At 36.3% G+C, this 15,871-nt stretch overlaps 2 protein-coding genes and 1 non-coding gene across 7 annotated transcripts; 2 read left to right on the plus strand and 1 right to left on the minus strand.

Moving 5' to 3' along the window:
- The first annotated feature begins 5,342 nt into the window (after positions 1-5,342).
- snapc2 (small nuclear RNA activating complex, polypeptide 2) lies at positions 5,343-9,063 on the plus strand. 5 transcript variants are annotated; one of them, XM_056749504.1, is made up of 5 exons: positions 5,343-5,636; positions 6,893-7,155; positions 7,248-7,421; positions 7,520-8,129; positions 8,528-9,063. In XM_056749504.1, exons 2-5 carry the CDS (start codon positions 6,925-6,927, stop codon positions 8,911-8,913), a joined length of 1,401 nt encoding a protein of 466 aa, XP_056605482.1. In that variant the 5' UTR covers positions 5,343-5,636; positions 6,893-6,924; the 3' UTR covers positions 8,914-9,063. The 5 variants fall into 5 exon arrangements, with proteins under 5 accessions (XP_056605482.1, XP_056605484.1, XP_056605481.1 ...); XM_056749506.1 differs by lacking the exon at positions 5,343-5,636 and adding an exon at positions 5,704-6,129; XM_056749503.1 differs by lacking the exon at positions 5,343-5,636 and adding an exon at positions 6,158-6,563.
- On the plus strand, positions 5,887-5,968 carry trnal-aag (transfer RNA leucine (anticodon AAG)). The gene has a single exon. It is a non-coding gene; the product is annotated as a tRNA-Leu (tRNA).
- A 1,530-nt stretch (positions 9,064-10,593) lies between the features above and the next one.
- Positions 10,594-15,642, minus strand: muc3a (mucin 3A, cell surface associated). The gene is made up of 11 exons (XM_056754930.1): positions 15,571-15,642; positions 14,899-15,014; positions 14,350-14,411; positions 14,198-14,263; positions 13,916-14,034; positions 13,769-13,822; positions 13,221-13,398; positions 12,830-12,991; positions 12,137-12,219; positions 11,457-11,614; positions 10,594-11,346 (listed from the first exon to the last, which is right to left on the minus strand). The coding sequence occupies exons 2-11, from the start codon at positions 14,983-14,985 to the stop codon at positions 11,302-11,304; spliced, it is 1,014 nt and encodes a 337-aa protein (XP_056610908.1). The 5' UTR covers positions 14,986-15,014; positions 15,571-15,642; the 3' UTR covers positions 10,594-11,301.
- Between the last annotated feature and the right edge of the window lie 229 nt (positions 15,643-15,871).

Consider the following 15,871-nt stretch of genomic DNA (forward strand, 5'->3'; position numbering starts at 1 on the left):
GTAATGGCTAAACGCTGACTCGCCCTGCTTTGAGTGAACCCTTGTTATCTCTAACTGACTTGATCCTGATGATCTGATGGTCTGTTTGGTTTATATTCAGTGAGCATATCTGAGATGTATTTAGGTCCTAGACCATTAAGTGATTTATAGACAATTAATAATACTTTGAAGTTGATTCTAAAAGTAACCAGTGTAAGGACCTGAGAATTGGAGTGATATGCTCAGATTTTGGGGTTCTGGTCAGAATCCTGGCAGCAGCGTTCTGTATGAGCTGCAGCTGTCTGATGGTCTTTTTGGGAAGACCTGTAAGGAGTCCATTACAGTAATCCACCCTGCTGGCGATGAATGCATGAACTAGTTTCTCTAAATCTTGGCTTGAGACAAAACATCTGATTATGGCTATATTTCTGAGATGGTAGTAGGCTGATCTGCTTATTGCTTTGACATGACTGCTGAAACTTAGGTCAGACTCTAAAATTAGCCCAAGATTTTTTACCTTACTTTGTGTCTTTAGACCTCTTAAGTCAAGGTATGTATTTAACTTGTTAGTTTCATCCTTGTTACCAAAAACAATGACTTCAGTTTTGTTTTTATTTAACTGAAGGAAGTTTTGACACATCCAGCTGTTTATTTCATCAATGCATTGGCAAAGAGAGTCATTGGGTGAGAGGGCTAGGTAGATCTGAGTGTCGTCTGCATAGCTGTGGTAGGCAATTTGGTACTTTTTGATTATTTGGCCATGTGGGAGCATATATAAATTGAAGAGGAGCGGAGCAAGAATTGAGCCCTGTGGAACACCACAAGTCATGGGTGTCCAATCAGATTTATGGTTGCCTATGTTCACATAGTAACCTCTCCCTTTAAGGTATGACCCAAACCATTTAAGTACCAATCCAGAAAGCCCTACCCAGTTTTCCAGCCTATGTAGGAGTATGGTGTGATCTACCGTGTCAAAAGCAGCACTGAGATCTAGGAAAACCAGAACTGATATTTTGCCTGAATCAGAATTCAATCGAATATCATTTATTATCTTTATGAGCACTGTCTCTGTGCTATGATGCTGACGGAAGCCAGACTGATAATTGTCCAGGTAGCCATTTAAGTTCAAGAATTTGGTCAGCTGATTGAAGACAACCTTTTCAATGATCTTGCCTATAAAAGGAAGATTTGATATTGGTCTGTAGTTAGACAGTAAGGTTTTGTCTAGATTGCCCATTTCTAGAAGAGGTTAACGTTATAACTTGTCAACGACAAGCGCTTAAATCCACATTATTCCGCTGAGATCTCAGGTGCGCAATCCGTGGATTAGGCAAGCATACACGCACAACATAAGCGCTGTTTGCTGTGACAGATTTTTTGTCTCCGGACGAATGATTTGAGACATTTTAGACGAAACTAACCGCAGAGGAATTCAGGAAACATAATTTAGCTAAACAATTGCCATGGGAGTACTACGCTTGTGTTGTCGGATGGCAGGGGGGTGGGGTGCACAGTAACTCATTATCATTTAAAGAGACATTCACTATAAATGAAAAGTGACCTATTTGTCAGTTATGGTGACCCATCCCCGAAATGTGACCTCTGCTTTTAACCAATCCAGTGAGTAGTGAACACACTCACAGCAATTGGTGAACACACGTTCACCCGGAGCAGTGGGCAGCTATCACTGCAGCGCCCGGGGAGCAAGTAGGGGTAAGGTGCCTTGCTCAAGTGCACCTCAATCGTTACCCGCCAGCTCTGAGGATCAAACCGGCAACCTTCTGGTCACGAGTCCGACTCTCTAATCATTAGGCCACAATTGCTCTTAAACGGGTTGCTGTGAGCAGAGCTGTTATTGGCGATGGCAGAAGGGTTTTGTTTAAACAGCTATTGAGCATTTTTAAGCAAGATATGTTCCAGACATTTCATGAAGACACTAATAAATCATACCAACTTGTTGAACGTGGTCGAATTAGGAGACCTTTAAAAAATCACAAGCGGGTTATAACAAGTGTTTAATGTCATAGATTAAAACATGAAAATATTTAAAGTTTTTGTTAGCTGCTTATTTCAGGCAATTTACCAAAAACCCATTAAAAAACCCATAGACTTTGGGGCGATGCCAGAAATCTTAAAATGCAAACTCGCTTCCGGGGTTTGGATACAAAAATACGTCATCTCTAAGGGGCTCAATAGACAAAAAAAATTAAGATTAGACATTGCGAAATGAAGATTTAAATATATTCTATATTCCATCCATCCATTTTCTACCGCTTATCCGAACTACCTCAGGTCACGGGGAGCCTGCGCCTATCTCAGGAGTCATCGGGCATCAAGGCAGGATACACCCTGGATGGAGTGCCAACCCATCGCAGGGCACACACACACACACTCACTCATTCACTCACGCACTCACACCCTACGGACAATTTTTCCAGAGATGCCAATCAACCTACCATGCATGTCTTTGGACCAGGGGAGGAAACCGGAGTACCCGGAGGAAACCCCCGAGGCACGGGGAGAACATGCAAACTCCACACACACAAGTCGGAAGCGGGAATCGAACCCCCAACCCTGGAGGTGTGAGGCGAACGTGCTAACCACTAAGCCACCGTGCATATATTCTATATTATTTGATAAAATAATATATGTCTCTATCGGCACATCCTGAAAGATCCATTTTATGTTCTTTGTCTGTCCAAAAGTGCCTTTTGAGTGATGGCTTGTCGGAGATCACTATGACTAAGTGGGCATATTTGGAACTATTTGTAGGAATAAACAAAAAAAAAATCTCAAAATTGGTGACAGTATGTTTTTTATTCACTTAATGGATGAGGGTCGAAGGTTAAATGGAGTTTAAAAACATAAAAAAATACAACTTTAAATTTAGTCAGTTGCTTTTCAGTACAATGTGTCCTATCTAAGCTTTATTTTCACTCACAAAAATGTGTACAATGTTAAAACAAATTTTGTCATATTTACAACAACAATTATTTGGAGACAAATTAAACGGAACAAAAGGATGTAGCCCCCAAATACATTAAATGTAGTTTTACATCTTTTTAGTTGTGCAATATCGTTTAAACTACTCTGTTTTACCAATTTGTCAGCAAGACATTTTTGTAAGGAATTGAAATTAATTTAAAATATTATATGAACACACACTCTCTTTCGTATTCTAAGTCTACGGAGTGCCTTTTGATGATGTCACAGAGAATGTTAGCTAACTATCAGTTATATGGTTTTATGGTTTCCTGATCCTGTTACACTGAATTACCTCTACCAAACTGCATATTTGGGACCTTTTTTGCTCCAATACTTATAAAAAAAGGTGCATATGCTTATTTGAACATGCCAATAAATCACTTTTGTTTACCTATTTCTATTCAAATATAAAATTGTAAAATCAAAAATAGACAATTTTACTGAGCATTTTTTCACAGCCATTATTACATATTTAGTAAATATAGCGAATAAATCATTGTTCAATAATCAAAGCATGCACTAATCTAATCCAATTGTAATATTTTTTGCTTAAAATGAATTATAATGTTTAAAGATCATCATTCCGAACTAGTATGCAATAACAAAAAACATACTTTATTTATACAGTATGATGTGAATGTGATATGTGTTTTACAAAATAGTGAATCAGAATCATAATGTGATAGTGAAATACAATTTTCGCAGTAATTAACATCAAAATAATAAGTGTTTAGTATGTCTACAAGAAAGTTAAGACATGCACATTCGTATTTCAGAAAAAAATACAATATTCAAAACTGTTTCTGGTCAAAACTGTATTATCTGGTCGTTTGTCTTCGGGGCCCCTTTTGATGGGGTACTGCATCATGTAACATGCTCCAGTCGTGTATGACCTCGAGGAGTACTGTGCATGGATATGGGACGAAGTAGCTATCTGTGGGATTAATTACAATCTTGTCACCTCATTCACCAGCAGAGGTCATTGTCACCATACAATTGATCCCATCTCCATGACAGCCTTTTCACTAATTTGCACTCCCTTTATCAGGTTTTCATTCAATACATGCCCAGCTAACACAGTTACGTTGTGACGACGTACGTGGACCGAACCATAGCCGAGACGTACAATAATAACGTTCCAGCGACCTAATTTTGGGATTCCTATATTCGTGTTGATGATGTAACATTGGACGTTGTTGGGACATGGTGATTACCTCCTGAATTGAAGACATACCTGGGACGTACCATATTCGTCGCAGCAACGTACCAAAAAACGTTGATCATGAGCACGTCCTAATGACCAAACAGTCACGTTGTTAAAATCGTTTTTTTTATTTAAACAATTATCCTCCCTCACATGACGGATTAAATTAATTTGTGATTAAATCTTTGCATTAAAGATTCAATTGTATGCCCGATTGGAGTAATTCTATATTCAAAAAAGTAAGTACAGTACAACGATTATAAAACTCAACACAGCAATGTACATCACAATTAGATACTTTATTTATACAGTAGTACATGACATAAAAAATTCAATAATTCAAAACAATATAGAGGATTTAGAGCAGATATTTGTTTTTAAAGAGATGAATAAATAGTATGTTTAAGATTAACATTTTATTGTTGTTTTACCACAAAAGCTTAGAAGTTTGTCCGATTATAAAAACAACAATCAAATGCTTCTATATTCACATTCATAAACAATTTTGCAGTACAGAAAAGGTTCGTGCGTTCACATATCAGACGCGCGCACTAAATAAACAGAAACGCAGTTTAGTTGTGGTATCGAAGACTCCTGCTTAATAGCTGTCAGAATTTGGATTTATTGCATTCGTTTTGACATCATAACAGATTGTCATATGATCATACAGTTGCACATAATAACATAGTTAATAGAAATCACCAAATTCATTAATCAAATGACCAGTGTCCAGATGATCATAAGACCAGTACATCACGTCGCTACAACTTTATCCATGGGATTCATTTCCAACGTTATTTGTTTACGCGGCTAGGGCGTTTCTTCAACATACGTAAAAGTTTTAAGAAACGTAACGTTGCAAAGACGTCCTCATAACGTGGCCACAAAGTAATGTCACGGTGACCTTATGAAGATGAGCTGGCGACGTCGTCAGAACGTACTGTGTAAATTGGGTGCTCGCTTTGCATTTATTAGTGAACCAAGTGTGTTCATACTGTATCGTGTACATAAAAAGAATGTCGCCTCATTCAGACAGCCAGAGACTGTGTCTCTTGCTATAAGATCGTTTCAAGAGCTTCCCAGCTTGGTCTGTCCTAGTGACAGTTTGAACAAACCCTCCAGTTACTTACGAGAGACGGATGACGTGAGCTCAACTGCTTTACTCCTATTGGTTGTCGCTCGCGAAAGTCGCTCACATTTGCATAAAGTTAAACAATTCTCAACTTTTGTCGCTCACTCCTGTCGCCGGACACGCCCACTTCCGGTGCCAACTGTTACTTTCGCTCTTGTCGCCGGAAGTCGCCAGCTCTCCATTGAAATGAATGAAATCGCGTCGCTTTGTCGCTTCTAGTTTCAAGATGTCTGAATGGGAAGCTATAGCTCGCACATAAACAGATGTTACAATGAGTGTTTCAGCACCAAGACAACTGACAGCTCTAACACAGCTTGGTCCATCGTTATGCATAACGTTAGTGCACAGTCTAATTTTCTGCAAGAATTCATGTTTATTGTAAATTTGTCGTAATTACGAGGGAAATATGTTAAACTTCAGTCCTTAATTTGTGGACGCTTAAAAAGAACACCACTGAACTGGGCCCATGAATGGAAAATGTATAAACCAGGTTTCTTTGAATATGCTGACTTTTGTAAAGACTCATGAAATGAGTTTGACTGGTTAGACAACGTTGTTTTTAGACCTACTGTGCTCCACACCGATAGGTAGCGTGGCCGAGCGGTCTAAGGCGCTGGATTAAGGCTCCAGTCTCTTCGGAGGCGTGGGTTCAAATCCCACCGCTGCCAACAGTTTTCGTTTATAAAAACTAAATTCCCTAACAGCAGTGACGTCCACTTTTATATACTTCTTTGAATCCTCACGACAAGTAGAGACGCTTCAATGTCCACAAGATTGCTGCAACTCCTCACTATTGAACTATCGATGTGAAAATATTATTGTAATTGTGGTAAATTATTTAACATATAACTCCTCACTATTGAACTATCGATGTGAAAATATTATTGTAATTGTGGTAAATTATTTAACATATACTATATATTGCATTCATTTTCGTGTGAAAGTGTTGAGCGATCTCTAGTGGTGCATGGCATCAATGACAACGGTCTCTAAGCCATACCTGCTTAAAATGTAAACAGACACAAAGACCGTTTAAAAACCGTAAACGACCGGTTAAAATCTATAGTATCCTTTCTTTAATATATCGGCCTATAAAAGGGACTCAATTAATCAAATTTCGTTTTTTGTTAGTCGCAAAACGCTTCAGGCTTTCGTCGTTTTTGAACTTTTCTGTGACTCGTAGAGAAATACGGATAGCGGTAAGGTCCACACAAACAGGTTCAAGTACATGCTTGTTCGCAGTGCATCTCGAGTTGTTTACTGGTGTGTTAAACGTCCATCAGTTTTCATTAATGGTGTTTTTTGTTGATTCCCTCTTAATAATAAAGCTGAATTTAGTCAGTTGGACAAGTTACTTACGGAGCTAACGTTAAATCGTTGTCCTTTCCAGCTTATTTGAAAGTATCCGCAAACATTTTGTTTTTAGTGTTGCGTAATAAATCCTCGCTGCATTTATATTTGACAGATATTGCACAGAATGTTACAACAGATTATTAGGATTTTAGCTTAGCTACGATTGACGTATTTTCTCTGCGTGTATTTTCACTGTAATGATTCAAACATCAACCGTGTTTCTCGTTAATAATGTAAAGGATGTGATGCGAGACTTCTCTAACCAGCGACTATGAAGCCTCCATCTCGTCGCCGAACTGAACCATCACGCTTCAGCCTAAAGTGCACTGAAGAAAAACCCACGGGGAGTGAAAAGCGGACTACTGTTAGATCTTTTTGCAAAGGATGGACTCGCAAGGAGCAACGAAGCCTCTTGCAAGCTTTGAAACGGCAAAAGAATTGTGGATCAGAATTAGACCCGACTGAGCTTCAAAAGGTGGTGCCCCGGCGGTCTCTCCAAGAGGTAGACTTAATAGATAACACTCAAAATATCCCTGCTGATGCTGATTCGTGTCGATGTGTGTTGTAATATATCTTTGTGTTGTATGTTTTCAGGTTGAGGACCTGATAAAACTGTTGAAGTCCAGTGTGGTGCAGATGGTGTTTCAACAGGTCCACAGTCAGCTGAGAGAGGAGCGAAGGAATAGAGTTCCAATTGAGATCTGGGGAGACCTGGTACAGAAAGTCACTAGATCCCATGAGAAAACAATTTCCTCTGCCTTCTCCCAGGTGCATATGAGATGATTCTAAGTGTAAAGAATTATACCTTTACACAAGAAACACAATTTACATAATTACTGTTGTTTGTTTTTTTACTTTGTCACTAGATGCTTGTGATCGCTGCCACAGAGCCTTGCAGCCTGCTAAACTCCATCCCTCCACAAGCTATCGACTTCCCAAAACCTACTCGTCCCAGTCAAAAGTCAAAGCCTACTGCACAGCTTTTTCCATCTGTACCGTCTACTAATCCTGTAGTAACAGTATTACCTACACAGATTGACAATACCGCCCAGCCTTCTTCCTCAGACACAAGCTCAATAGGCAGTGCATCGACTAGCTCAGCGGGCTTTTCACTTATTCAGCCTGCCTGTAGTTCCAATGCTGTGGAAAGGCATGCTAAGAAATCTCAGCCAAGTAGTTTACCTCAAGAGTCTAGCACATCTAAAGAAGAATCCTCACATGTGATGATAAGCCAGAGCCAGCTAAAATCAGAACCAGAGGCAGTAGCATACAGTCTGAGTGCCATGTCCATCGATTCAGCATCGCCATCAGTCTCCATCCCATTTAATCAGGACAATCCATCTCAGTCACAAATGTTGGATCAAGATTCTGAGCAGAGACCCAGAGTCCTTAAGTGCATTGTGAATTTTGACAAGATTTATGAATACTTAAGTGATCCTGAGACTAAAACATGCAGTTCAGCTCTAACTTCAATGGGTATGTATTGCTCAATTGCGCATCAACACACACACACACGCATGCAGTAACAAGTATAGATGGCATAGTTGCCCCAAAATATTTTATTTATTTATTTATTTATTCACCTTCAAGTCATTCAAAATAATATAGGACGTGTTCTTCTGTTAAGAAATATTTATTAAAAACAATGTGTCCATCCAGTAAAAGTCAATGGAGGCAAGTGTTGTTTGGTTATCAACATTCTTCAAAATCTTCTTTCAAGTTCTGCAGAAGAAAGCAAGCTTTTGGAATGAGTTTTGAAATGACATGAGTGAACAACTACTATATGCATTTTGCAGTCTTTGGTTGACTAAACATTCAATGTTGGTAAAATTTATATCTTCACACATTTGTACTCCATCTGATGTTTCCTGAAGAGTACGCAGTTCTGTTGGACCTGCTGATGAGTTTACCTGAGGAGCTCCCCCTACTGGACTGCGATCAACTTCAGCATCATCTGCTACAGGTACACGGACAACTCACCAAACCGGTACAAAATCCAGCCTCCTCTTTAAAAAGTAGCAAAAACATTTCACCTGCTACTGTAGATGATTCTGCCAAGTTAACAAATCAAGAGAAGACTACTCCTGAATCCTATTGTCCCTCTGAGGAACCCTCAGATGATTCATCTGTGACAGAACCAGCCAAGGAAAAAGACTGGGACTCAGTTGGCATGCGTCCTCTCAATCCTTTAATGATCCCAATAGATTTGTTAAAAAGACGTTCTGTTGAATCTGGGAATGATACGTCTAGCCTGTCTTAATTTATTTGATTTTGACTTTCAGTTATAATGAGAGCAGTTTGTTTTGAGTGTATTTTTAAAAGTTTCATTATGACATGGGTTTGTTTAAATAAGCTGTTATGATTGTATATATGTTATGCAGAAAATAAAATCAGTTTTAATTACAATGCATTTATTATTTGTGCATTATCTTTCTTATCCACAAGTCTCTGTGTTTTGGTTGCTGTATTTTTTGGCTGAAATTAGTTTTGTTCACCTTCAAGATTCTTCTGTTCATCTTGATGTTTTGTGAGCTCTCGTCATAATAGATCGTATATGTGACCTTTGGATTTGTATTATATAATACATATAATACATATAGTAAGTTGTTGGCAGGTGGCAGTGGATGTCCTAACTCCAAACCAAAACAGACCACCTGTATTAAAGCTGTTATCATCTTCTCTTAATGAGAGGAATAAAATGTTCTTGTGGTAGCGTTAGTAGCATTTTCCTTGAGAACAGTATGACTATTTTGGTTGTTTTGTAATAAAAAAGTGCAGTGAACAAGAACTTGCATATTAGGTTTATTGTCAAAGGACATGAGAATAGCACCTAAATTGTTAGAAAGTTCAGATGCATTACGCCCCGTCCAGGTAGCCTAGCAACATCCATCTACAGTGACCATTAGTGTCAGGAAGTGGATAGGTCTAGACACTTGACAAAGTTGAAATTTGCTCAACTTTATGCAGATGATGAGCGATTTTCGGAAGCGACCACCAATAGAAGTACAGCAGCTGAGCTCACGTCAGTTACTACAGGGTTTGTTTTTCAGTTTTTCCAGGACAACGAAAGCAAGCAACGCCTTCTAACGACCTCAGGAAAGATACACAGTCGCTGACGGTCTATATCAGCTTTAGGAGCTAGAAATATTTGTTTTGGTTAAATACAGATGCTGTATTATTGAGATTTGTACATCATCTGAAAACTGAAAAAAAAACTTTCTATTGTTGTGTAGTTTGTTGGGATAGGATAATATCTAGCGAAGATACAACCGATCTGGTATCTGAGGGTGCAAAATAATCTAAATATTGAGAAAATGGCCTTTAAAGTTGTTAATCAGAGGCTCTGTAGCAGGCCATTCACTCACAAAAATAGTCGTGACGGGAAATTTACAAGATATCTTCATGGAACAAGATCTTTACTTAATATCCTAACGATTTTTGGCATAAAAGAAAAATCAATCATTTTGACCCATACAATGTATTTTTTGCTATTACTGAATATGCTACCAATGACTGGTTTTGTGATCCAGGGTAACATATAGTTTGCGTAACTTGCACTTTATTCTCAGATACTATAACACTTCTTGGACATTGCTTTTGTGAAAGGGGTAGAATGCATGACTTTTCATTTGTGCTCATTATGACATCATCACTGCCTGTCTTGTGACATTTCTTTCAGGGCTCATTGAATGTCTCACCTAAAGTGAATGTGTAATATGTTGGTACAGTGACTCGCCTGTTCTGTTGAACCACAGAGGTATGCAGCTGTTATCCAGTTAAGGGCTGATGCTACCATTTGCAATGTTTCCTAATGTTGACTGGGAATCTGATTCATGTCACAATTCATCCATGACATGTGCAATTAATCCTCCACTTTGTTTGATAAGCTTGCTGATAAGGTTTTAATGTGAAGCAATTCAGGTTGTGAAACAGCAATAGAATGGTTTTATAGCTTTTTTATTTTATTGCTATGACCAGTGGTGTGTCCGTGCACAGATTTGTGTTATAAAAAGTACAGAAAATCTTTTAAAATGATAAAACAATGTAAATGAACAGTATATTTTCTAAATTCTGCTATGTCTATAGGACACATGTACGATTTGTTTGTCGACTACCCATTTATAGAGACAGGACAGAAACAATGAAGGCAGATAATTTATCAAAAAGTTAACATAGGCAAGTGACATTTAATAATTTGTGGAGTATAACAATAAATATTCTTAATATATTATTTATGAACAGGCCAATGTAACCCATATTAATTCAATGTCTATATTCATACTAACGATAATAAAACATGAACATAACTGAAAAGATGTATTAAAGATATTTTAGAACAACATATAAAAAACGATAACTTTCTACACTCTAATATATTCTTTTAGGCTTTTCATCATCATGTGATCAAACATGTCATTGTGTGATTATATATTTTTCACACATCTAAGGCATACAGAAATAAGCATTGGATTATTAGTAGCATTTAAATTCTTTCAAATGCTGTGATTATTCTTTAGAGAAAGATCAACTTTACAGACCAAATCTTATACATGCTTTAATTCATTCTATTTCCAGTGGTTTTTTTAAACTGTAAGTGCAAAACATGTTCGAAAACATAATAAAAGTGATCAAGTTTTGAAAAAGAGTCTTAAATTTCAAAAGATGAGCGGATCTGAGGCCTGTCAATTTTCACCTGTTAAAAGAAAAACAAAGAGAATACTGAAATAGCGTGACTGCCACGATGACTTTGGCTTTGTGTAACAAAGTACCATTTTAGAACATATACAGTATGAGAGTACTCACATTCCTATGAAAATTCTGAAGATTAATGCCTGGTTCAGGTGTGGAATATTGAGTGTATGATCGTCCCGCAGAGAAATCTTGTCTGTCCATACCCATACTATCCCTCCTATTAAAGTCCCTCTGAGAGTATACTGGGTTATCATGTGGAGCTCTGCCACCTTTAAAATAAATATTAAATATTCGGAGATTTGTTAAACGTGAAAATTGTTACATAATGAGAGAAATGTCTTTAATGTGGCTGTGAGCTATTAAAAATTAAATGGATAATGTCTTTTTAATATAAATGTTAATTTAGTAAAAAAATATACAATAAGGTCGTATTTGTTAACATTTAACAATGAGCAGCATAGTTTTTAATAATTATTAATTTTGTGTTCATGTGATTGTTGAATGTTAATGGCATTAAAATTGTTAATGTTTTTTATTGTGCATAACTAATGTTAGCCACAATATTTGCTTTTAAAATATGGTTGTAGATGTTGAAATTAACATGAGCTAACATTAATAAATGCTGTAGAAAGGTTGTTCATTGATAAATCAAGATTAGGTCATGCATTATTACAACTTTCCAAAAAGGTTATGGGTAGGGTTGTTTTGTTGTCCAGAACATGTATAATGGAGCATTATATCTGTCATATCGATATTAATCATTTTATGGTGTGGTATTTTTTTCTTGGTACCCGAGTATGTCTTTTTTTGTTGTGGCCACTCAAAGTCATCCTCCAACCACTCTTTCACAAGCTCTTTCTTAATGTCTTTACTCCTGTGAGAATGAAAAAATGAGTTACAAAACACACAATTAATGCATTTTACTCTATATCATATAAATAATTTATTTTAATTTCTGGCACATTTATTAGAATAGGCTCGAGCCTATTCTGATAAGAATAACTTATTCAAGTCTTATTTCAATAATCAACGAGAGAGATCACATTTATGCATTTGACAAACACTTTCATTCAGAGTATTACAAGTAATGTTTATTTATTTTAATCAATATGTCTGTCCCTTGGGATTGAAACCCATGTGCTGCTAACACGATGCTCTACCGACTGAGCTACAGGAACATCAACACTAATTTTAGGGGATTTAAGTGACGGAAATGCCTTTATAAAAACGAGAACAGTATAAAAACAAAAAAAGTTAATCAAATCTTTGTAAACCATAATGGCCGTTCATTTTCTTTCTGTTAATATATTATTACACATATACACAATACTGGAAATTATGAAATAATATAATTTGCATCTATGTTTAAAAATATAAAAGACGTCCCCCAGTAAATCTTGGCCATTTCCACCACTGTATATATACATAATAATTTACACATGTAATGTGGTTAATCATCATCATTTACATATAATATTGCTCACCTCTTAGCCTTCTTTTGGTTTATTACTAGATAAACTGTCAGTAATGCTACAGTTATGACGGCTATAACTGCCACCACTCCCAATCCGGCATAGAATCCAACTTTGTTAACTTTGTAGCTGCAATCCCCTCCCAAGTACCAGGTAACATCAGTATGACGACAGCTATTTCATAACAGAAAACACTTGTCATTACATTTCAATACTTAAAGTACATTTACTTTACATCCACACAAGGACACTTAGTAGAAGAACAGTCACCCAGGAGTGACCTGTGGTTTAGTGGGCAATAAACTGCACCAAAATCTTTCAGTTATCAGTCCAGATGTAATGGTGAGGTACCTCTGCTTGAATGTAAAATCTATTTAAAAATTTAGGTAAACAAAGGACGTACTAGCAGGATGGACCCTGGCTGGAAACTTCACAGGTCCCATCTCTTGAACATCTTTTTGGATTTGGATGACCTCGATGGCATTGATTCACACACGCCACTTTGCCTGGCACTTCAGATTTTGCATAATATTCCCTGTATTCCTCGGGAAGCAATTCAATTACCCGTTTACACACATCGTCTGTGAAGAACAAAGTGTGCTACAGTTACATGCAACTTTTTTATTAAAAGCAAAGTAGTTAGACCCTTCCCTTACTTTTCAAAACCTTTCAAGTCAGTTTGGTTATTTTGATACTACTCTATTGCATACTTTAAACATGCTTTTCCAAGCACATGACCCTTGGAGGTGTTGCATTGCTAGAATGAAATATTAATGCAGCACATCTGAGTTGTTCTTGCTAAAAATATTTCATAACATTACACAATGCACACTAAGGCAAGTGATTCTTTACATAGTCTATACAGTTTGATTTGCAGTAAATAAGAATTAACTTATTCAACAGATTTTCACAATTCTTGCTTCTTTCTTAACAAATTATTTCAAGTCTCACCATTGAGTTGGGTCTCTGATGCAGTGAAATTGATAATGCCGATGTTTAAGCTAGCTGAATAAAAAACAGAAATTAAGAAAACAGATTACAAATGCTTCTGATAATTTCAGATTATATCACATTATGCATGAACACATGTTGACCTACCTGGGTCATTTTTTAAGGCTTCAAGAGCCACTTCCACTTTATTAAAAGCAGACGTGTATTCGTCCTCATTATTGTCATTGTTTGGCATATCAAGAACAACATCATGTTGAACTTTTACACTAAGCACATGATTTAAAAAAAAGGAGAAAGAATATTACAGAAAGTAAGTCCTGAAAGAAACTTTTAAGAAGCACTGATCATTTGTTTAAGTAGAACATATTATTTTATTTTTATGTATTTGATCAAACAGATTTATTTCCGTTAATTACAATTTAAGCTTACCTTTGTTTCTCTTCTTTCGCAGGCAAGCTTCTGATTCCTCTTCTGTTTGTGAAAGTGGTACCCGGACTTTTCAAGGAAAAATAGGTTTCTATTTAGACAAAACTATTTAAGAGTATAAATATATTTACTATAAAATAGTTTATGAAGCTTACCTTAGTTTTATCACTGTCACCTTCGCAAAGAATAGAATTGTTTTATTATAATAGGGTTCCATCTGTAATTAAATGAAAATATATTGGTAATTTTGGCATGCAGACAGCAAAATGATCTCTTAATTCAGCTTTGATAGAGGTAAAGTCAGGTCCCAGGATTAATAATTCATTCCAGTCTTTAGAGTTAATGTAACACTCTTGACACAGTGTTGAAATAAATCACAAGTGTAAGAAATTTCTGTTTTTTTCAGCCAACTACTTTAATTCAGAATGAAGTGAGCTCCATTTAAATTCTCACATTTTTTAACCCTAATTTACGTTATTCCGACAAGACACTATACAAATGCATGAAGCAACAATTAAACTAGATTAGCTCAAATCAAATGAGAAGAGAAACGTAAACCCTATATATTTTTTTTTTTTACTGCGATATAGTTCAAGTTTTCTTGTGTCGTCCTGTGCCAAAAGCCATTAAACTGTCAATGAACTGCACAAGACAAGAACTGACAATATAATCACAGGCCTTTACTTTAAATATTAGTTGCTTACCTGATTTTCAAAGTATTCAACAAAATTTTTATAATCCTCCGTTTCCGGTTTTTCATAATTAGGCATAAACTCTTCAGAAATTTCCATCTCAACTTGGACTGGCCTTTCAATTGTCTCTGAAATTAAAGTAAAGAACATTCAGCTGTCAACTAGAATTGGTTTTAATTCTTTTGTGTCTTGTATGTATTTTATATTATACAAAATATACACACTAGGTTACTATATCATTAAGGCAAAATCAGAAGCTTGGTTACACTGATAATTATAACAATAAAATAATTTTGTAATGTTTGCTTAGTGGTTAAGTGGCATATTTATATTTTATCTACATATATTCAGGCATTTCACAATTGGTTGTCAAGAGTGTGTGAACACAAATAAATATCTTTAATATTCATTGGGATGTCATAAGGGACTAATCAGAAACAATGGATTTAAAAAATATATATTTTCGACTTTTTATATTATTAGGCATAATATACATTTGATTTAAAGTACTAAAGTACAGTAGCTAGACAATTGATTTTCAATAATCTTCACCAGATAATCACTAAAAGTTTATAAACCTAAGTATGGTAATAATATTATGTAATCTCAAGATGGTAGACAACATGATAAAATATTTACTTTTCACTATTGTCTAAAGATATTTGTTAGACTTTTTTCACTTACCTGGTTGCAATTCAGTTACAGCAGTATCACAAGTTATGCCTGTGAAGGCAGTAGGACAGTGACAGGCCTCATTGTTTGGAAATGGAGTTCCACCATTTTTACATTCAATAGGTTTAACAGTTGTGGTTTTGGTGGTTGACGGAGTGGAGCTTTTTCCTGTGGTCACAATAACTGTAGAAATAACTGGAACTGTTGTTGTAACATCAACTGTAGTTGGTGCAGGATCTGTTGTACAGTAGATGAAGCATGTGACCATTTTTGTACTTTGGAGAATTAGTCAAATTTCTTCAAAGTGAAGAAA

The sequence above is a fragment of the Triplophysa dalaica genome, chromosome 1, assembly GCF_015846415.1.
Source record: "Triplophysa dalaica isolate WHDGS20190420 chromosome 1, ASM1584641v1, whole genome shotgun sequence".
NCBI lineage: Eukaryota > Metazoa > Chordata > Actinopteri > Cypriniformes > Nemacheilidae > Triplophysa > Triplophysa dalaica.

Coding starts and splice junctions, on each gene's coding strand:
- muc3a (XM_056754930.1), bottom strand. CDS start 14,985: ATGGAAATTTCTGAAGAGTTTATGCCTAATTATGAAAAACCGGAAACG. Junction 14,264..14,349: donor GTGACAGTGATAAAACTAAG/GTAAGCTTCATA, acceptor TTCCTTGAAAAG/TCCGGGTACCACTTTCACAA. Junction 11,615..12,136: donor ACAAAAAAAGACATACTCGG/GTACCAAGAAAA, acceptor TTTATTTTAAAG/GTGGCAGAGCTCCACATGAT.
- snapc2 (XM_056749504.1), top strand. CDS start 6,925: ATGAAGCCTCCATCTCGTCGCCGAACTGAACCATCACGCTTCAGCCTA. Junction 7,156..7,247: donor CCCGGCGGTCTCTCCAAGAG/GTAGACTTAATA, acceptor GTATGTTTTCAG/GTTGAGGACCTGATAAAACT. Junction 7,422..7,519: donor TTTCCTCTGCCTTCTCCCAG/GTGCATATGAGA, acceptor CTTTGTCACTAG/ATGCTTGTGATCGCTGCCAC.